The sequence below is a fragment of the Haliaeetus leucocephalus genome, unplaced genomic scaffold (genome assembly GCF_000737465.1).
Source record: "Haliaeetus leucocephalus isolate CR32 unplaced genomic scaffold, Haliaeetus_leucocephalus-4.0 Scaffold162, whole genome shotgun sequence".
NCBI lineage: Eukaryota > Metazoa > Chordata > Aves > Accipitriformes > Accipitridae > Haliaeetus > Haliaeetus leucocephalus.
In genome coordinates this window covers 9,007,455-9,030,903 of record NW_010972598.1, presented here as the reverse complement: position 1 = coordinate 9,030,903, position 23,449 = coordinate 9,007,455, and the positions used below count along the sequence as shown (strand labels likewise).

Genomic DNA, 23,449 nt, shown 5'->3' with positions numbered 1-23,449 from the left:
GAGTAAAAGCTCAGTGACTTTGTATTTATTCTCATTAATTGTTGCATTTTCCAGATGTTGCTTTTAATATTGACTGAAGATAAACTACATGCAGTTGAAGGTGTGTTAGCTAGCACGAAAATAATAAGATCCAGTTGCATGTTCCCAGTTCGGTATTTATTACAAATTAATTAGAATTTTTCTAGAACTACTTTGAATTAGGTTTATTTTGCAATGTGAAGATTTGAGATATGAAACTAGCTATAACAGAAGGAAATGAAAATGGATATCATAACAAACTGAGAAAAGAACACAGGGAAGAGGGGGCTGAAAGTGTTTTAAAAGCTTGTTGCCTCCATTTTTCAGCAGGGATTCCTAGTAAGTCATGTGTTGGCCTGCAGAACCTTGGCCAATCTTCTGTTCCCAAATTTGCTTGTATTCAACATTAAAGGAGGGGCAGGTGAAGACTTTAGAGCAGAATATACATGTATGTCCAAAGAGTCCTACTCACTCTGAATGCATTACGCCTATATTGGACCCTCAGAAATTGAGTTTAAATGAATATATAAAGTAGATTTGCATAGGAAAATAGCCTGAGTAGGAGTGGTTCATTAATTGCAAATCACTGAATTACATAGGAAAAACAGTGCTTTTTTTCCCTGTTATTACCTCATTTCAGCCCTAAAGACAAAGTTTTTTTCCAACAATTGGTGAAATATAAGCCAAACTCAAAGATGGGATTTGCATTCCCAAACATGTGTTGTAAGTACAGCTATTGGCTGTAGCTGGAGAAACCAAGAGCATGGGAGTAACTTGCTGAAAGATAGGCATCTCCTGCCTTCCTGTGGCCTGGTGTATCTGATATCTGCATGGACTAGGAGTTATGAGAGCCTACTGGAAATCTGTGGTGGTCTCGCATGTAGGTTTGATAGTCCAGAGTATCAGAAATGGCATTGAATTGAGCCCTAAGAACCTCAATTCAAGCTATGAAAGGAAAGTAGAAGGCAGAACTCTTGATTTTAAGTAAATCTTCAAACATATCAATTGGCTATTAAGTCCGCACATGGATTCTGCCAATGGGAGCTCAGTCCATTACAGATGGGCAGTCAGTCTCTGCCAAATTTTGGACAAGTTCAAATCCAGATATTACTACTGTGAACTTTATAGCTTGGGCTCATCTGCCATACACCAGAAATGGCACTAGCATTTTTTCATGACATCTACAGCTGAAGTCTGAATGTTTTGTGATGGCCACAGATCTGACTTTTGGGCCTTGTAAAATCTGTGGTGCTGGAAGACATCAGCTAGTAGAATATTTGTTGTTTGGCCTGTTATCTCGGCAAATTGTGCATGGAGGATAAAGAGAAAAGCATTGTGAGGAAGTTAAGTAAGAAAAACTGATATAGAGGAGTACTGGAAGCTTCCAGGCTAAGTCTTATGGCCTTCTCAGACTCTTTGGATTGGCTCTGGTTGCTAACACACTAAATGTTCCCTTTATAGTTCCTGAATGAACTCAATTATTTGGAGTGAACTGTAATTTGTGATTTGTATTTTACTATAAAAACAGCATTGTTAAGAAACTTGGGGAGTGAGATGTGTGAGGCACTGTCACGTCTTGTTATATCCCCTACTGTTTTATTTTTAAATATTTTGAAGAGTAGAAGGTAGTTCTCTTCTTCTCTTCCTTTTTTTGTTATTTTTCTGTCAAGAATCAGAACGGTTTCAGAGTAGTATTCTTTTAGAATACTCCTTGGCAGCTGAAAAACTGGTGGCTTTGAAGCTATTGATTGCTCACACCATTAGGGCCAATCAGTAAATGGTTGACTTAGTTCCTGATGGAGAGCTTTGTCTTACTTTTCAGTAGCAATTTTTAATGATATCCCGGTCTTGATTTAGCTATTACACGAAGAGAGAACAGTACTTTTCACCCTCTTCACCTGTGAAGAAAATACTCTTTGGTCCTCTTTCCTTTCTTTGCCTTGCCTTGCCTGTCCTAAATTGGTAAAGGAAAAATTACAGTTTTCTTTCAGTTCTTTCAGCCTCTTCCAAGAAGATAAAACTTTCCAGACCTCCCTACAGTGCTTGTATATTATGATACATTCTTAATTTGCAGGCTGCTGGATCATGCTTATTATAGTACTGTCCTATCTTCAATAATCCTTTTCACAAGCATTTTAATTTATCTTCATTTTAATTTTACGTATTAGTTCAAAACCTTTATAAAGATCAAGCACTGACATTTCCAGTTTTTTCCTCCCACTACAGGGGAAGATCCTCCCATCCTAAACCATTAAAAAATAGAGTTCTGTTTTACATCCAATTGATGTTCTTTATGCTCAGGATGTTCCAAGGTTTTATTGAACCCCCACTGTGGGAAAAGAAAAAAAAGAAAAAAAAGAGAGAGAGAGAAAAAAGATCTGTTTTATGCAAGGTTGATAATTTCTATTTTACTGCATGTGTTAAAATTTGATGCCAAAAGATAGTAATCTTTCCTGACCATTTTTAATTATATCAGATTACTTTCTGCAGCGAGTAAATGACACAACAGTCCTGCTTGAAGTTCTCCTTTAGTTTTTAGACATGCACTCCCCCACCTATCCGCAGCTTTCCACAGTTTACCAGATGTCAGATTGCATAATCATAAAAGCATCAATAAGCTTCATAAATCCTAAGAGGGATGTCAGGCTAACAGTCTATACTTTAATGACAGATGCAAAAAAAATCATGTAAATCATGTTAATGCACAGAAACATGTTGGACTGGATCATATCTAAAGACATAATCTTTCTGGGAAATAGATAAATGTTTCAGTCAAGACAGTCTGGATCTGGCTATGGCTATACTATGATTGCTGGGTGGTATGTAGAAGATAGGTCTTCCAAATTTTGCTGGCAATTAGAAGTCCAGCAGGGGTGACAGTAAGAGCTGCCAGGCCTTCCATCATCATCCCAATGACCTGATAGTTAGGAGAAAACATCAATGTTGCATGCAGAGATGCCTTCCTTTCCCTTCCCTTCCCTGCCCCCCCCAGGCAACAACCCTAAAAACAATGAACATAGACAGTAACCTTTGCATATCTTTATCAATACAGTAAAGGCAAAATTTTTCTTGATCCTGATGCACTTTCTTGGGCAGGAGGCCCAGGTCAAGTGTAAGCATATAGAATTTGGCATCTAAATTTGCAAACTGGCATCTAAACAATTGTCCTTTTTTTTCTGAAATATTCAGAATCCAATACTACTCTTGAGGTCAAGCCAGTAAAAAAATATGTTACAAAGTGAAAGAAATACCTGCAATGTCAGAGAGCTCTGAGACTCATATTTTCAAAACTTCAGTAAATTGGTGGTTATGCTCTTGAACAAGAAACCCTGTTTGGAATATAGATGGTGAAGAAAGTTATTCCATCATTCCAAGTGTAGCCACCAAACTCTCTCCTACATTTTGCAAGGTTAAGAACTCCTTATGTCTTCATCTGTGAGCTGATAAAAATTCTTAAAAATGCTAATTTTAAGTTTCGCTCTTAATTTTAATCAAAGTCATCCAGTGAGCTGTTCTGGCAAGATTATTCTGGTTTTATATGACAGACTAGACTGTTCTGAGGAAATTTTCTCTTTCTTCCATGAAGATAAGTCAAATGACCAACTGTCCAACTTTCCAATAACTGAGAAAGAAGTGTTTTAAAAAAAGCCAAAAACAATTATAGCAAAATATTCCCTTGTTAATATCTTCTGTGAACTGTGGCATTCTACTGCTTGATCTGGCCACATTCTGCATAAAAACTCTTTACTGCTACGAACCATGGAAGGACCAGTAGCCATGTAACATGAATCAGCCCTGGTGGCTGGAGTCAAAGTTTTACCTCAGTTTCCTGACATTTACATTTCTGTCAGTCTGAATTAATTTCAAGATGTTCCCTGGTAGATCAGGTTCTGGGCAGTCACGGTGGTTTAAATTTGGAGGGATTTTTAATGGGATGATTTATCATATATGACTTCCAACTGTCTTATTTGTCAAACGGTGTATCTCTGAACAGCATTCCTGAAAAGATTGATAGCTCGTGCTACAGTTCATGCATTGCTTAATTATTTTCCAATAGATCCTTGGCTTTTTCATTAATTCTTGAAAAAATTGCCACGTGATGCAGGGAACTTTTTGAGGCTTCATCAATAATGTTAGCATTTTCCATTTCCAAGCAAGAGAAATTCAACTCCTACAAGGTCTTCTGTGGGAGGAGTGGAATTCACCCCAAAACCTGTGTGTTGGCCACACATCTGCAATGCAGCTGTTGCATCAGTCCAAGCCTTTACTGCAGTGTCTGCTTTTATGGACTACCAATGTCCCAGGTTAATGCTGTCATCCATGGATCCTTTCCCCTAGCCTGTCCTTAATGCAACACACTGGCTTTTCTGTTTGGGACTGGTGTAGTCTCCTTTCCTTTCCATGAAAAGCCACACCAAGGGTCATAATTGGCACAAGGGAACTTGTTCTAGCCAAATTACATCGCTAAAGTACGTAAAACCACTTTGAGATCTTTTCATCTGCAAGATGCTGTATATACCCCAAGTATTGTATTATTACTGGCTTGCTTTCTGCTTCACTCCACCCTGTCCATCATGCTCTGTCTTCTCTCATAGCAGACTGTTCCAGATAAATGCTAGACACTATGTTTTCCCTGCACTCTGCACTGCCTAGAAATAACATTAACTATTGTTGCCTTAATGCACTAGATTTCTATGTTACTGGAGAAGAAGCAGTGGTTGAAGAGACAGACCACTGTTTTTCATTAAGCTATTTTTAATACCTGTTTTAGTTTAAGAACGGCAGGCCAAGTATCTGCATTCAACCACAAATAAAACTATGTTTAAATAAGATTAAGGCTGTAAGTTAAATTTCAGATCTTAAATTCTCTTGATGCATTACAAAACACAAGGGAAAAGAGAGGGCAAAGCTTAATATACCAAACTGATTGAAAATGCAGCCTTCTAAGGAAAAAAATTACTTCTTAGGGAACTTTTTTTTGAAAAGGTATGCATTTTCAGCTAAAAATTGTATTTTCAAGATGAAAATTCAAAAAGCTGAATAGTTTTGGCTCAAAACTCAAAATACTGATTGGTCAAAGTAATGCTTGACCACAAGTCACTGTGGGAGTGATTGTGGGAGCTGTAATTTTGAAACTTCATTAGTCCCTTCTTTTTCAGGGGCCAGGGTCCTTAGGCTGACTATACATGCAGGATGTAGCAATCTCCCCTTTTTAAAAACTCAGAGATACCTCAGAACACTTGTAGGCATCTTGGATTTTCTGGTTCTCTGGGCAGTTCAACACAAAGAAACACTTGTTGTGGGTTTTTGTTTTTGTTTTGTTCTCATTAAAAAAAAATCACATTTTTTATGAAAAACAAACTCTTTGAATGAAAAACATCTTTTCATTTAAAGATCTGGTTTTCCACCAAAGACAATCACAATGAAATTTTTCAACCAACCCTATTATAGTCATAACAAGCTATGAAAAAAATTATATTATCACCATTTAAACAGTTGGTTACCTTGTTTCATTGCTTTCCAGTGAGATCTTAATGTTATTTAAAATTACCACTTTTATTGTCCTTCAGTGGGTAAAGAAAACTCATTATAATGAAAGGACTTTTATTGTCCTCTATTTGGATGATTGCTTAGATGCAGTTTTTGTTAAACTAGAATGCGTTATAAATACATAAATTCCTCAAATGTAGGTGACCTATAATGCCCTTGAATTGTTTTGCAGTGCACCCAGTTAGATCAGGGCAACAGACTGGCTGGTGTTTGATCTGGAAGCAGAGGAGTATAAAGTCAAATTAACACCTCTCGTGCCCCAAAAAGCTGAGACAGTTTTGGCAAGAAAGTAGAAGATAGTTCAGGATTGCATGAGCTGTTCAGGTTCAAATTGTAGGAAGGGTTGAGCGTCTCCCTCAGTCATGAGGCCAAGTTTTCAGGTGTGTGTTGAGGCAAACTCCCATTGATGTAAGAGCTGACAAGGGTTGATCCTGTCTGGTTATGTTTACTTGTCATGTAGCAAATTCACCCACAGGCACTGTTACAATGGAGACTCTTAACAGAGGTGGGGAGGTGATTAGTTGCAGAGGTTCATGACCATCACACTCTGTTGTGGTGTAGTTCACCCTTCTTTCACAACAGCACTGTGCCTAGTTATTCTGGCTGGCAAGAAGGTAGGGACCCTTTCTGTTGGTTTACTTACCTAATTGGACTGGGGAGCGGAAGTGTAAGTAACTTCTGATCTTGGATGGTTCCTCTCTGACTTTCCCAAAACTCCCACCATGTAGCTAAAGCCATAATCTCAATAGCCCTTGCTGCCTGAAGGTAGTGAGAGAATCATTATTCTCATTGCTCTCCTGTTTGGCTGAATAAAGGCTACATCCCGCCTAGCTTAAGGGACTTATAATTTTGGGGTTCTTGCAGCTTCTAATCAGGTTTAAAAAGCAATTTGAGATGATTTTTAGTTTCTTTGAGTTGATACAAGAGAGAAGCAGCAAAGCCAAAAATACCAGTATGAATGTCAGTGGTTTGAAAGGTCACTTCTCCCCCTTTCCCTGCCAACATCCCAAGTATGAAACAGTGACTTCTAATGTAGTCACACATCCTGTAGTTCACCCCTTTAACTAAACAGTCTAATATAATAATAGCAAATGACTGTAGGAGTAGGTGGTTTAGTTTCAGCAGGCATGAAGCCTCATTTTATTCAGAGTGGTGTAAACAGGAGTGACTCCACTGTCATTAGAAGGGTAATGCCCTTGGAAGCCTTATGAGGAGAGAAGACAATCAGGCCTGGAGGTTTTTTTTTTTAGTTTTCTTTTACTTTTCTTCTAAATGGGGACATTAGCGGTACAGGACTGATGATGGTGTTATTGCCTCTCTTGGAAACACAGTGCACACTCATTTCTTTAAGTAGTTAGTATGTGGTATATCAGTCTGCTGGATCAGTGATAATAGGACAGTCCACCCCAATCCTGCTGCTAGTGCATAGCTGGAATTCCTCTTGACTTTAATGGATGTGCTGTCAGCACAAGGGCTCAGCTACTCCAGTTGTATTGCCAGCTGAAAGAGTGAACAAAGTATTTTCTCTTTATTACTTTTCTGTACAGCCTCATTCTCTCCAGATGAGGTGATGTGTTCTGCACGTTGAAGCATATGTGTATTCAGGAGCATTGAGTATTTATTAATATCTTCATGCATGTCTGAGAATATAATGTCACATAACAAACCATAGTGCTAGCCTCAAGGATGTCATGGTGCAGTTACCTTTTCAATACAATGTCAAAATGATCCTGTGTGACTTTTATATGGAGCATCCCTGTCCACAGCAAGGCTAGAGGAAAAAAGCCTTGCTTTGGATCTTTTTGTTCCCTGTATAATTAAGAAAGAAAGTTTGTAGGTCAGAATGCTATCTTTAAGCTTAATTCACCTTTTTTCATACCTGCTTTTATTGGAGCCTTATGCAATTTTATCACAGTCTCTGTTACCTCTGGCATAATTAATCATCTTCAGTGTTGGTTATACACACAGAATTCCCTGTTCTGTTTCCAGTCCTTTCTCTGCAGTCTGCTTTCTCTTCTGTCAATAGCTGATCTTCACTGCCTATTTCTTGATATTTTTACCTAGGTATCGTTCTTCAGTCTCAAATGCTGCTGTTTTAAGCTTTTCTTGTAACACTGATTTCTCCTCTCTCTATTCTTCCGCATTCTCTTTTTGACTATTGCAGCCAAAGGCATAAACTGGAAGCCTTTTGAGGAGAATAATCAAGGAATAAAAGCTGTAGATGATGCTATGAATTTGCAGGCTGTATTCTGAAAATGCAGTGACTCCAAAACCAAGCTGAGAGTTCTCAGGAGCAACCAGTTAGGTTGGATAGGAAAGAGAGTTGGATTCCTAGATTGAGTAAGCATGGAAAGGTGTTATTACCTATCTACGTAGGATTTCAGAGACCATTTCAGGGATACCATGTCCAGTTGTGGTACCCTTACTGCAGGGTACTGTGGGAGCAACTAGGTGTTTGATGCTAAAGCTAGTGGAGTATATTTTCAGCATTAATCCACTGCTTTTCTAAGGAAGAATGTTTCCATAGTCAAGGCTGTAAGTTTTTTGTGGAAGTTCATTTGTATTTTTCAAATAAAACCCAATGCGAGTGTCTTAACATCAACACTGTTAGTCTGAATGACCAGTGCTCAGAGTCTTGGCCTATATTCTGTGCCAATTTTACTTCCTCAGGATGTCACTGGGGAGACTTAAGCAGCCTACAAAGTATTGTATGCGAAAGCATCTGACGTCAGCTAGTGCAGGGAGACAGCGTGGTTTCGTTGCTTACATTGGGGGCAGCCAGCCAGGAACTCCAGGGCTTGAACCCTGGCTCTGCTGCTGGGAGGGCTGCTGCAGTCTGACCAGATCAATGTGAGCAGAAGCAAAACTTTCAGCAGAGAGGTGGTGTCTAGTACAGGACTATTGAATACAATAAGGAGCTTCACAGACTTACATGCTACAGGAGGTGGACATGAAGAGAAAAATGTTGAAATAGTTACATTTCTCTAAATAAAAGGGCACTACCTAAACCCTTTCTCTCAGTTTCAATTTTGCATCTAGACTTCCTGCCTTTTGTTTTGTTTGTTGGTTTCTTTGTTTCAGTCATGTAAATCATGACATTGGATTTTCACTCTTTTTCCTTGCAACTGATTGACAACTTCAAAGATTCCCTTCTTTCTGCAAACTGTAGCTGCCATTGCACGACTGCAATAAATATATATGGAGAACATGAGCAAAAAGAGGATGCCCATGACTTTGGTGCAAGGGAAAGCCTGTGTCTTCACCTCCACCTTATCTTTATCTAAATCAGCCTACGTGTATGAGGCAAGATTTCTAGTGTTTAGTGGTACTTGCTACGGGACTGTACTGCAATTATTCACAAGCATGACCCAAGGCAAGCAGGTTTGTAAATACTCAGGCATTTCCACTCTTCTTTAGTCTGTTTGTTCCTCCTGATTGATGAAAACAAGTCCCACTAAAGGCCCTTGTGGACTTCATTAATTATGCTAGTGGTTGATTGGTTTGGCCCAGAATGCTTTAAAACAATAGACAGATTTAATCAGCAACAGCTCTGGTTGCAACAGCTTCACAATCTCCTGGGAGCATCGTGCACTGAGCTTCCTTTTGTGTTATTTTCAAGCCATCAAACAACCTTTAATCTTCCCAAATTAAAAAACAAAAAAACCAAAACAACAAACAAAGCATACAATGTATAATATGTGGAAAGAATAACAGAACTGTCTTCACATAAGCGATAATAGAAATGTTTCCTTATTAGGTGACTGAATGCCAACATTGCTGTTCCCTGTGATGCTCATTATTTGGAAAAGTTAAATATTTAGAATCTGTTTTATTTGAACAGTTCTGCCAAAAACAGTCCTTTAGATTTTCTCTGTTGGTCACAGAGAGCTTCAAAATAAATGAGGCCTGAGGTAGGTGTGCATGTGTGTGTGGGCAGACAGGATGGGAGCAGGTCTGAAAGGGTTGAAAATATTTGTGGGAAGCAGGCTAAGCAAACACTTTGAAAACTAACACTTTCTGAAACCTGTTCTTTACTCTCACACACAACAGATTGTGGGGAAGTATTTATGCAAGGCTTATTCCATTGATACAGGCCATTTGTGTGGTATGTTAAACACTTAAAACTAATAATCTTCTGAGCACTTAAAGTAACCATGGGTTGTAAAGGATTAAAGATCATTAGTCACACTTTAAAACTCTAATTTTACTGGTTCAAAAAGTCTTTGACTTTGCTACTATGCGTTGTCTATGAAGCCTTTAAAATTGTTCTGAATAAGTTAGGGACCAACTTTTCTGTTGGTGATTCCTACTGTGTACAGTGGAATGGTTCTAGTTTACAGGAACAGAAATTGTGGCCTGGGATTTTCAGCATGATAAGGGGGTCTTTCATTCTTCAAAAGCATAAGGATATTTCCCTATCACACCATATTTAGCATTATCTACACTTCAGAGAACTAATTCTTTTTGAAAACAGAGATGAAAGTGGGGTGGAGTCAGCATTTTTATTTTTAATTCAGATTGCCCTTGTTTTTCTCCAAAGGTTGAAGGTAACGCCAAGCCAAAGATTTGGCTTTGCTCTTGAAACCAAAGCACAAGCTGAGCTGTTTAACCATGGCCATATGAGAAAAGGAAAAAAAAAAAGAAAGAGCTACATAAAACTATATTAAAAACTTGTTGGAGCTGAAAGAAATAGTATTAGACTATTCTTATTGGCTTTTACTCTTCTTTGGCTCATCCTCTTTACTGCACACAAAACTTGGCTGAAATCAGTAAACGGTCTTCTATCTGAATCCTGTACCTCTCCTGTTATGAATACTGACTTCCTATGTGCTATATAAATAGTGTGGTTTGGATGTGATGTGCTGGGGGGGAAAGACCTGTATAACATTTAATCTAAGATGAGCCTTTGGATTTGTGCAGGGTTAAAGCAGTGCAGTTACCTTTTGACCAGGCTTCATGCTATTTGTCGAATCTCATACTGAGGACTAGAGTTAATGCGTTCTGGGAGCAGTGTGACTCACCAGATGATAGTACTTCACAGAATTTGCTTCTTGCTCTGTTAAAAGACTTTTCATTGCACAACACAGTTCTTGTAATTAGAGACATGAGCAATATTATGCACGCTCTTTTTCTACCTGCTTCTTGCCTTCTCTTTGACAAGATGAAGAAGAGCAAGTCAGTATAAAAGTGACCAGGTATTGATTCATCTGTCATTAATTAGCTTGGGATTTTCTAAATCAAGTAGGTTTGAAGGGTACAGATCTGAGAGCCCTGGAGGTGGAATTGTTCTGCTTAGGCACGGAAGAGGCAGTGGGAATGATGGTAGCATAAACTTTCGCATTATGGCTGTCAAAGTAACACTCCCTGAAACACTGAGAAAGAAAGGAGAATTACTGTTTCAGCAGCCTGTTTAATCTCTGTATTTCTGCTCAGTGTCAGAGGGCCAAATCCTTACCATTCTGAAATGCCCATCCAGTCTTCTGTGAACTAGATAGAGGTGCACATTATATTGACCGTTTTGTAAGATACTCTGAGACATGTAAAGGAGCACTACCTAAATGCAAAATAATACTCTCTTATTTTTTGAATATATCTGCGTATTTTTTAACTGTGCACCTCAGATCACATTCCCATAAAACAGCCAGAATCCTCCTGGCTCCTGCTGGATTCTGCGACAGTAGTCAAGATTCTGTCTGTAAGGTGGTTGGAAATGAGTTCATACTTAGAAAACAAAGTGTAGGTGGAGCACAGCCACCTCAGGCAGGAGTTAAGCAATAAGGCTGGAAAACACTGCACCCTGCCAACAGCGTTAGCAATGTGGACCAATAGCAGACACATGGCACAAACTGCAGCCAGAGATGCCACTGTACACCTCTGAAATTAAAATTACTCAGGTGCCTAAGTTCAAGGATCCAAAGTCATACACAGGCACTGATGTAAGTACCTCAGTTTCCCAAATGGTGAACAGGAACAACTCCTGTTTCACTGAGAGGAGGGAAGCACTGGGTTGATACACATTCCTGTAAGCTGGCTGGTGTATTTAAGTGCCAAAATATGAACTTAGGCACCCCATTTTGCACATTTTGTTTTGTAATTTTTAGTAGAGCTATTCAAACAAATACTTACCCTCAGCTCACCTGGCAAAGACTTTCATTTTCACAGCTCTGTGGAAAAAGTGAACCAGCTTTATTTTCACTTCAAATATTTCTTTAAAAATGAGAGATTTTTCCACTGGCAGAAAACTAACATTTGCTGGTCAATATACTCATAAAGCAAGAATGGTAGTTTTGCGCAATTTTGTTTAATGAATGAGCCTTTAGATTGCTATAGCAAACTGGCCAGCTAGCCACTGTGTTTGGGAAAAGTCAGTGATTTTCATTTGCTGTAATTTTGGGTGGTGGCTTTTTTGTTTGGTTGGTTTTCCAATTTGAACGCTATGGTGCTGCTCTGCTTTGGCAGGGTGAGGCAGCCATAACCAGCAATAATAGGAACCGATGTTCCTCTTATGTAGGAAAACCAGTTTTCATCCCATTTGGCAAATAACTGCTTTCAGATGTATCCTTGCAGGATGGGGCAGTCTTTTGCACAGTACCCTCTCTCATTTTAGGGGAGCCAAGTTAACAAAGTCAAGCAAGAGCACCTGGAGATGATAATCCATCCTCTCTCCAGCTTTGTAATTGAGTGAATGTCCTCAACTCATTGAGCAAAAGGGGATGAGGAACCTCATCTCCTCAGAAGACCGGAAGATTTTTCACTCTCCTTGTGAAGCCTGATGCCATGTGATTGACCAGCTGGCTTAAAAGGATTTTTGATTTGTGTTAAGGTTGCATTCAAAGATCCATTGTAGAGGGTAGGGTGTAAACAGCCCTTGGATCAAGTCTGGCTACGCAATCCACTCTGCAAAGGCTCGCTATCACTTTCACACACTGCTGTTAAAGATTTAACAAAAATGTGCTGCTCTTGGTTCAGTGCTCTCTCATATGTCATAAATGCTATAATAAATGTTTGTCTCAAGATGTTCAGGATATACATTTTGGCTCTAATGCAATATGCATCTTTGAAATAACTCAGATTTATAATCTAATGTATACTAACTTCATGTTTCTCTGACCTTTATCTACAGCAGGAGTAAATGCTAATACTTAAACATTTAAAGCCAGATTCTGTCACGCTTGTAAATGAAGACTGGCTTCTCTGTGAGTTTTCATCAAGTCAATGTACAGATCTCACACTACTCTTATTCAATTTAAATAAGAATGGCAAAATATGGAATTACATTTTGTTGAAAAACGGGTAGCTAGTTTGACCCCTTATAATCTGTACAATGGCAGTGTGAGAACTCAGTGAAGGAGAAAAAGGATTATAAATGACTGAGTAATTTAGTTTTAATTCTGTGAGAGAAGAAAATTGAATACTTACATAATATTTCTCATCTCTTTAACCAAGAATTTGGGTTAAAAATTAAACAAACAAACAAGCAAACAAAGAAACAAACAAACAAAATGTGAAAATAGCAGGCTTTTGTGGCAAAACAGTTCTTTTTCTTTTACAGTGTTGTGGTTACAGTCTTTCTCACAGTACTCCTAGTATTTCAAATTCTAAGAAAAATAAAGAATTGCAGAGCTATGTGCAAAACATTCCCTAAACCAGAAACTCTTTCAAAAATTCCAGAAGACAAGTGGGTTTGGATTTTGGTTAAAGAGCAAGTAATCCTATTTTCATCTGAGATCTTTGTCTTATGGACCCCTAAACTTTCACCTATTGGTAGAACCACAATTTGTGTATTGCAGAAATCTTGATTTGACATAGTGCTACTTGGCTACTCAAACCCAGGATACAAGTTGAGAAAATCCTGGTGTGTACAGGTAGATTAGATTGGGTGTGATCATGTTCTTTTCAGGTAAAGCTAAATGGGAGCTGGTGGTCTCTGTGTTTTCGATCTTTGTTTCGATGGGCTCAGTGCATTTCCAGACGATCCTCCTTGTGTATTGCAGTGTCTTTGTATACGAAACCACATAGATAAATGAGAGCATCTGTCTGTGATTTATCCTGCTTTGTTCAGTGGAGTAAAGTAAATAAATTAATCTTTAGGGCTATGTTGAAGCCATGAGCTTTGTGTTTAGCCACAATCATCTACCCAAGTTCCAAAAGTGCAAAATAGTGATCAGCTGTACACTGAGAGCACTCTGCAAATGCACACATGGGACCTGAAATATTTGGTTCCCACAAGTTTTCACAAACAAGAAAAAATATGGGTAGGAATGTTGCCAGCTTTCTCCAGGCCTTGAGAACCCTCATGCTGATGTGTATCTGAACCTAATGTAAATCAAAACATGTGGCTCCAGATGAGTATTAATACTGTAATTTAGTCTTAGGTTTTGGTTGCCATCTAGATGTCGGGACTAAGGTTGAGTATTTATTAATGTTACCTATTCCTTACAATCAGTACTTGGTCCATGAGCAAGTATTAGGCTTAACTGGAAACATACGTGCATGTGAATATATTCAGCTGAGGCCTGATATATTGTCCATTGAATTTAGTGGGTATTTTTCCAAGGATTTCTACTGGGGGAAGGTTGGGCCACATAAATACTCTTTCTTTGATTTAGGCTAGTGAATAGTCTTTATAAGAAGCTAGTACCATGAGCAAATTAATTCCTGCATTTTTTTGCAGCACTGAGTTGCACTTGATTTCTGTTAGTCGAGTTTACGTGAAACCATCAAGAGAGGGCAGGTAGACAAATTCTTGTAAGAACAAGTCTTCTTAATAAAGATTGGTGTGAGATGCCCGTACCCTAGCCTTGAGGGATGAGGAAATAACTTTGTGTGCATAAAGGGTATGAAGCTGGCATCTTAAACCACATTGTACCACTTCATCTACCTCTTCAGAGAAGGAATCTGTCATGCTAGAGAAGGTCTAAACAAAAGCTGGAAACCCTGAAAGAATATGAAGCCATGGAGTTACACCTCTCCTTCACTAGAATGCAATAATTTAGAGAATTTTTGTCATTTGTATTAGCTGTGTTTATAGTGGGAACAGACATGATGGATTCTGGGTGATGAAACTGGTCAGTGACAGGTAAAGAACCTGCTAGTTTACCTTGAAGATGCATGTTTGCTGGAGTTAGGAATTACTGCTGTAATGGATCATTTTACCATCCAGTCAACGTAAATTCCTCTGTAGGAGAGCATAGCTTGAATAGAAATTATCCCACCTACCACTGCCTTTCTAAAACGAACATTTTGGTCATACGTGGAAATACGATTTGGTGTAGTGTAAGTGGAAATCCATTCAATGAAATTTGAAGACTATGAAAACTAGTTGAAAATACAAAACCACATTGTAATCAGTTTCCTTGGGGCCTATTAACTTCCCTGGTTCAAGGAGGGTTCATCCTAAGCAAATGGATCAGATTCTTATCCCCATGAGATGTGAATTTGTTGGAGGTTTGCATGGGTGTCAATGACTATTTATGCATCATAATTATTATGGTTTTGAAATAAACTAGCACAAAAGTTGTGTAAATCAGTATTTGAAGTGTTCTAAAGGTGTGCCTAAATTAGGCTTAATTAACTAGGACAGAGAGGTGATTTGCATAACATTTTGATTAGCAGAAAATGTCATACAGTTTTAGTCTCTGTATACTGAAATTTCGACATGAATATATTCTGTCTGTGTATCCTCTCAGAAACATGGGATAACTGCAATATTAACTGTCTCTAATCTTACACTGTGCTCCTCCAGAGCTTGTGTATCACTTTTCAGAGTATTTTTGTTCACAAGTTTCTTGTTACCTGCTTTCTATAGAGGACATTGAGTTTCAAGCCCTAATAAAAGATCCCTTTACCCTGGAAACCAGGCTGTCTAAATTGTCTTTTCATGGCCCATTATGGTAATAAGAAAAGGAGGGAGAAGGAACCAACAGAAAACAGAATTTCTTGGAATGGGTTCTGTTTGTCATATACACATTGTGGGGTTAAGGAAATTGGAAGGAAATGTTTGTATAGTGGCAGGAAATGTTAAAGTAGCATACAGACGCCTTTGTAATTTTCTGCACATTTGGCAACTTGTTTCTGCAGAACACAGTGAAATTTAGACATAACTAGAGTGACTTACATTTAAACAACAAAACATTCAGAATTATTTGTAATCATGGAATTCCACATGTTGGGAGAAGCTGTGATAAGACATAGCACAGCAACTGCTAGAATTTCTGAAACAAGAAGCTAAAACATCTCTTGTTACAAGACTAACAAGATGGTTATCATAACTTACATAATACGGTGCTCGGTGTTTTAAATGTGCTACAGACAAATGCACAGTTACATAGTTTGTTCAGGATGCTTCTTCCAGAAAAGCTACCTCTTTTCTCCTCTAGGACATCCCCTAGTAAACATTAATTACAGTTTATGTAACCCATCAGAGATGATAAACAGAGTCTTTCATAAATAAGGATTTACAGTGTTATACCCTACTACTATTGAGGTATTTTTCTGTTCATGTAAGTTAACTTGATTCACTGAAATTCAGACTGTTTTCTTAGGGATAATTGGCAACAAGAGTTGACTGAAGATTTTATACAAAACATGAAGCTTATCCACAGAGTTTGACATTAGCTGGAGTATCTTTCTCACTGAGACAAGATGCAGCATTTCAGCTGGTTGTTTGCAATGGACTATGAAGGCGTCTTGAATGAGAACAGGAAAAGTACATTTAGTAACTAACATTTAAAGTAAAAAGGGAAGAAATGGAATAGCCATATGACATGGGAAGAGCAACAGACATTACATTTAAAGCAGGTTTTTAAACTCATTCTTAGTGGTTTTACTTCATCATTCAAAAATTCATTTTTCAGAGTAGGTAGATAGTCATTGAGTCGTACAAAGGCTCTTGGTGTAAAACTGGGTAGAAAGGTGTATTTCCTTACTTGATTGAAATTTGTGTGTTGAATCACTAATGCTTATGAACCTAGAATAAAATAGAGCTTTGGGTAGAAAATGCAGGAAGGTTTATCAACCTGAAATTAAGGTTCCAAACTGAACTACAGTGTGGCTGGCTAACATGGTAGACTATGTGGAAGGGATTTTTTCAGCTATTTCTAACTATTTTATTGAACTAAGATGCTTGGAAAAGCATCCCTTTTTTTCCAGCAAGACAAAACTAAAGGAACTAAGTGAAATAACAACAGTGTAAGCATATTGACTGAAAAGATGAAGCTGGAGTGTCAGTGCTTTTCTCTTGCCAGAAGGAATGTTATTGTAGTAACACATTCCATAGAAAGTTTGATGCATTTTAATGATTAAGGTATTTATCCTACTTTTATTGTGGCATAGATCTTTTTCCATACTGTTTGCTTTATGAACTTCCGGTATCCATCTGTTATGGTTCCACATCATAGTTGTTGTCAGATTGTTTGGACAAACTGTCAAGCATTTTCTAAGTTAATGACATTTATCACTGCTTCTCCTGGCAAATGAATGTTTGTTGACCATGACTCTTCTGACATTACAAAGGCAATTATTTGCAGCAGTATGGTAGCTCTGTGATAAGAGCTCTTAGTCATCACAGGGCTACAATTGCATCAGTCCAGTACTTCTGTTCTAAATAATTGAAAGAAAAGTTTGAACAGGAATGAACAGTTCCCTCGGAGAGGAAATTACACAGAGGACTAATATTCTGGTTCTGGGAAAAGCAGGCAGGATTATAGGTAAGTACTTTAGAGCAGTTTTCCTTCCTTTAGGTAGGAACAGTGCTCTAGCGGGCAAAACAAGCAGGGAAGTAGTAATGGTGGCACAAATGGTCATGTCAAAAGCATACAAAAGTATTGGACTCTGCAGAAATGACTGTCTTGGGCAGTCACTAAGCAGATTGCCTGATAGGTGACCTGAAGCTCATTAGCCATAGTGTAACAGAGGAAAATAACGAACTATACTGCACTTTTGGTGAATAAAATGAATGAACTGGGTTCAGCAGTTTTGTGATAAGGCTCAGTCATTTGACACGTATAGAACTGACAGACATAGTGTCCACCACACTAATTTATATTTTTTCCAATTTGTTGAAAATAATCTACGTTTTGTCTGACAACTAATTTAGGACTAATGGTAAATTCCTCTTCTTGTTACAATTTCCCATCCATAGGGAAAGAGTAAGAAATTAAAAATTCCAGGAAGGGGAAAGTCCTTCCTGAAAATACTATAGTTTCTTTTTTATATGTTTTTTTGTCTTGAATGCCTGTGCTGATGCTGCGCTTCAAAGGCAGACTTCATCACTAGAGTCCTCCCAGTTACAGGACTTCTACCTTGGTGTTTGGTGTGAATCCTGCTTTTTTGTCTATTTTTCATAGACTTCTACTACTAGGAACTCTCCTTTTTATCTTTAAACTTTCCTTTGATTATTGTCACTGGCTGGCCCGTTTGGTCCCAGTCTCACCTGCAATGTTAAGTTTCACTAGTCTTCTGACTGTCCCTCCTAAGCCATAAGCCACATTTGCAACCCTCCTTTGACATCTCTCCCATAATACTGCTTTTCTGTACCTCTGAGACGTAAAACCAGATGTAAGGCAGAAAAAGAACCAGGACAAACCTGACCTAGTGCAAAAGAGACAAATTTCTAGCTTGGGCAGCAGCTTGTAGGAAACCTTGCCTCAGCAAGTCCATCAGGAGACTAAAGACCATTTATCTAGGTCTGTAACACCAGCTCCTGAGCCATCACGATGCAGGTGACTGTGCTGGTCCCTGACTCCAGTGGTTTTGAGTCAGCAGGGCAGTCCTTTGCTGGTTGTTTCAATCAGTGGAAACTAGAGCTTCCCAGAAATTAGGTGGTGTAGCTTATGCTCACAGCTGAAATGGTCCGTATCTGCTTCTGCACTGGGAATTCTCCATCCTACCCTCTCCGTGCTGTTACAGTTTGTCTATCTGGATGACCCGACTATGCAGTCTCTATACACCAATGTATTTTCTAAACAAAGCTGAGAGCATGAAAATGTATCGCTCCTCTGGGTTTGCAAGAGATAATAATACCTGCACATCTGCCAGATTGTGTTGCTAGTTACAAGAATGTAAAACAAGAGAAGGTCACAGTAGCTAATGGAACGGTCCCAAGGTTTATCAGTATGAAAGAGAAAAGAATTTAGTGGAGTTTAAAGAGGAGTAATGATTTCCTCCCTCTCACTGCAGCTGCTTCACCCCGTTTGCTCTTTTTTGCTTGATTATATACAAAACATAAAAAGTGAACAACTAAGCTAAGTGATGTGTTTTCCAGGATTGCCATACCTTGTAACTTAATAATCATCATAATCCAGATTCACTGAGGGAAAGATTTATTTTGGCTGCTCTAAGAGGATGTTGGTGATGGATTTCTAATTTGTGAAGCCATAGGTATTTCTGTGAAGGTTTTAACATGCAAATAATTAGCTCTTTCCCTTTTTTAAAGAAGCCTTTCTGTCTTCACTACACTGATTCTCTAAGTACAGTTTATTATCTAAACACTGGTGCTTTGAGAGCTATTCAACGTCTGATTATGCCAGTGGGTAGACCAAGACAAAAACATGCAAAATCAATCAATTTATCTAGCTGCCCTGCTCAAATACCATATGAAACAAAAGAGGCAAAAAACCCCCAAACCAACAACCAAAGAACTGAAAAAACACTCCATCTCTGCCTTGTAATCAAGTTAGCAAGTGATATGCTTGTTTTTTAAACCTTTTGCATGGACTGGAACAAAACACACTGTTTTGGAAACCAGGCCATTGTATAGATGGAATTGTGTGCCATTTAAAGTATGAAGGTGTTTAACTTTCTGCCACCTTTTCCCCTGCAACAGAAGTCTTACTGATTTTGGTCATCTGCATTTGCAAGAAGCTGGCAAGGAGCAGTAGCATTCCGGACATAACTAGCCACTTTCTGTCAGTTTTTGCCAACAATTTGCAAAGCGTTTTCTGAACCCTGTGGGTTCAGAGCAAATGAGATTAGACTGAAGCTGAAACTCATTACACAGACTAGAAAATCCAGTCAGGATTCAACTTGTTCTGCTGTGGGTTGAACTGTGAAAAATCAAGAAGTAAATCCTGCTAGAGATTCAGAGAATAAGTGTGTCACCAGTCTTTAACTGACTTGAAAGAAGAGGAAATATTACCCATAGATTTTTTTTTGTAACATTAAAATGACTTTTCTTTAACTGAAGAGAATCTTTTATTGATTGAAATTCTAGAAACTTGAAATTTTCCTATCAGTAATTTGTAGAGTGCTTAACATTCTTGTTTTCAAATTTTAATTTTTGTTCACTGGATTATTTTGGGAATTACACACAACCTGTTTTATTTACCATCTAAATTTCACATGATAAGAGACTGACTTTAAAGTTTCTGGAGAAACAATGGCTTGAACAAATTGTCTCATTTATTATCTCTGCAGTGCCACATATACCAGTTTAGTAGTGATCAAAAATCCTCAGCAGAGATGGTTTTCTACTGATTGGTGTGGACTGACTGTCATTCTCAGGCCCTGGGGTTTCTGCTCTTTGCTCCCTGGTTCATAGTTTCACGTAAAGGCTAGGAATGTGTAGACATGTAAGCTTTTCTCACATCCAGAAGAGATCTAGGACGTATTTGTAATGCAGAGGTAAAAATATATTACTTTTTCTTGTGGGTCTTTGGTCTCCAGAGCAAATGGTACATCACCAATACTAAAATCACCAGAAAAGTAGGTGGAAGAATTTTCACTGTACCAAGAGGTTGTTCCAAAGCTGGAAAGGAAGAGCAGAATATAAACATCTAAATTAATATCTAGATGAATAACTCATATAAGAAATACTAAGTAGTTGGATTTTTACTGTTCCCTCTGAAAAGAATCAGTAGTTTAGGGGCTGTGGAGTCAGTAAGGATTTTTTAAGGTGGCAGAGAAAGTATATGGTTATCCATAGATTATATCTAGTATAGGAAAGGGGGGGGGGGGGTCAAGATATTATTAGGACCACATTATGAAGTAGCTGCACGAAAAGGAAACTAAAGTTCCTAGCAGTATACAGCATGAATCAATATAGCTGGTATTTGAGCTCTAGCAAACCTCTTCAAATACAATCCTTATATGCAATCAAAGAAAGATGTAAAACCTGTTTGATAAATCTAGTAGGCCCTTTCCATATAGCTTTTTGAGTATTTTTTCTTTCTTTTCCTTTCAAAAGCATCGTCATGTGATCAAGAACTTCAGTCAGCCCTGGAGGAAGCTAAACAGCCCCAGAAAGACAATGTGTTCATTCCAGAGTGTGCTCAGGGTGGCCTCTACAAGCCAGTGCAGTGCCATCCTTCCACAGGCTACTGCTGGTGTGTTCTGGTGGATACAGGACGTCCCATCCCTGGTACATCAACCAGGTAAGGGAATACATGTTCAGTGCTCAAAAGTTGTATAGAGAAGATGCCTTAGTGTGCATGTACTAGCATGTAGATTTCTGTTGCTCGTGGAATTACATCATAGATCCAAAGAATCATAAAATGGTTTGGGTTGGAAGGGACCCTAAAGACAACCTAGTTCCAACCCCCCTGCCATGGGCAGGGACACCTTCCACTACATCAGGTTGCTCAAAGCCCCATCCAACCTGGCCTTGAACACTGCCAGGGATGGGGCAGCCATAGCCTCTCTGGGCAACCTGTTCCAGTGTCTCACCACCTTCACAGGGAAGAACTTTTTCCTTACATCTAATCTAAATCTACCCTCTTTCAGTTTAACACCATTGCCCCTTGTCCTATCACTACATGCCCTTGTAAAAAGTCCCCCTCTGGCTTTTTTGTAGGCCTCCTTTAGGTACTGGAAGGCTGCTCTAAGGTCTGCCTGGAGCCTTCTCCTCTCCAGGCTGAACAACCCCAACTCTCTCAGCCTGTATTCATAGGAGAGGTGCTCCAGCCCCCGATCATCTTCATGGCCCTCGTCTGGACTCGCTCCAACAGGTCCATGTCTTTCCTGTGCTGAGGACCCCAGAGCTGGGTGCAGTACTGCAGGTGGGGTCTCACCAGAGTGGAGTAGAAGGGGAGAATCCCCTCACTCAACCTGCTGGCCACGCTGCTTTTGATGCAGCCCAGGATACGGTTGGCTTTCTGGGCTGCAAACACACGTTGCCGGGTCATGTTGAGCTTCTCATCAACCAACACCCCCAAGTCCTTCTCCTCAGGGCCGCTCTCAATCCATTCTCTGCCCAGCCTGTATTTGTTCTTGGGATTGCCCCAACCTGTGTGCAGGACCTTGCACTTGGTCTTGTTGAACTTCATGAGGTTTGCACTGGCCCATCTCTTAAGCCTGTCAAGGTCCCTCTGGATGACATCCCTTCCCTCTAGCACATCAGCCGCACCACACAGCTTGGTGTCATTGGCAAACTTGCTGAAGATGCGCTCAATCCCACTGGCGATGTTGCTGACAAAGATGTTAAACAGTGCTGGTCCTAATACCGATGCCTGAGGAATGTGACTTGTTGCTGCTCTCCACTTGGACGGTGAGCCATTGATCACACATTGATCTTTCAGTGTGACCATCCAGCCAATTCCTTATCCATCAACTGGTCCATCCATCAAATCCATGTCTCTCCAATTTAGAGACATGGATGTCGTGTGGGACAGTGTCAAATGCTTTGCACAAATCCAAGTAGATGACATCACTTGCTTTTCCCTTATCCATCAATGCTGTAACCCCGTCATAGAAGGCCACCAAATTTGTCAGGCATGATTTGCCCTTGGTGAAGCCATGTTGGCTGTCACCAATCACCTCCATATTTTCCATGTGCCCTAGCACAGTTTCCAGGAGGATCTGCTCCATGATCTTGCCGGGAAACAGAGTTCTCACAGAGGTGAGACTGACTGTCATATAGGTTTTTTCCACTATGAAGTGAAATATTTCTAAGAGACATCAAAAGTTAAGGCCAGATGGTCACAGACTCCTTCACTGCAATGTCACAGGCAGTTTGCTTCCCTAGTCCTCTTTTTTACTTCCATTTTGTGCTGGGAAGCCAAGGCTTGGAGCAGGTAATGAATAAGCCCCGAGGAAACCTCATACTCCTTAGCCTGAATATAGAAGAACCAAGTAAGATGGTCTATACAGAAACCACATCCAACCTCAGAAATGTTCAGTTATTTTTCCAGCAACCTCCTCAACTATTTCATGTGACTGGCTTTGATGGAACAACTGCTTGGGAACCCATAGAGAGGAAATATCATTTTAGTGTGTTATTAATAGAAGCTTGGAGTTCAGTCATCTCATCCGAGCCTGATATATGGTAAAATGTTGTGAGCCACATAGAGCAGATGTAGGCAAGGCAAGTATCAGATTCCAAAGGATGTTATTTAGGCTGGTTATTGAGGTTTGGCCCTTGTAAGTATGCTATAGAAGCTCATATAAAGCTGACGGGCAGTATGGATATCTTGATGCAAACATAAATCTTCTGAAGCTTAAGCAAAAAGAATTTTTTATCATTTGCACAAGGTTTATGAAAAAACATTATAAGCTACTTGCTGTAAAGTATTATATTTTGGGGGAGTGTTTTTCACATATTCTTCAAGTGCTAATTTACTTATAGCTGTTTACACTGTAGTCTAGACTGTGCCAATTACAGTAACAGCTGAAGTGAGCATGACTTAAAGTTACTGTTGATCTGCTGTTTCTGGCAAGTTGAGATCCATAAACTGTCAAAAGCAAAATAATCCAATTTGGTCCTGAAACTGTAGGATCAGTACACATATTGTGTGAGGACCTAGAGATGTCCTCTAGAAATTTCAGAGGCTCCCTTTTCTGCTCTTCTTCTGTTACTGTTTCTTGGTTTTAGTGCTAATCCTTCTTTGAATTATAGTTTAAATAATTTTATGGAGTCTTAGTTCCTATTCTCTAATTTGAGTCCAAA

General features: G+C 39.1%; 1 protein-coding gene across 1 annotated transcript in view; it reads left to right on the top strand.

Annotated features, from left to right (window-relative positions):
- Positions 1 to 23,449, top strand: part of SMOC2 (SPARC related modular calcium binding 2) — a 152,883-nt gene that overhangs the window by 86,436 nt on the left and 42,998 nt on the right. The window contains exon 10 of the mRNA XM_010562962.1: positions 20,753 to 20,939. Coding sequence (XP_010561264.1) covers positions 20,753 to 20,939 — 187 coding nt within the window. The remainder of the gene's footprint in view (positions 1 to 20,752; positions 20,940 to 23,449) is intronic.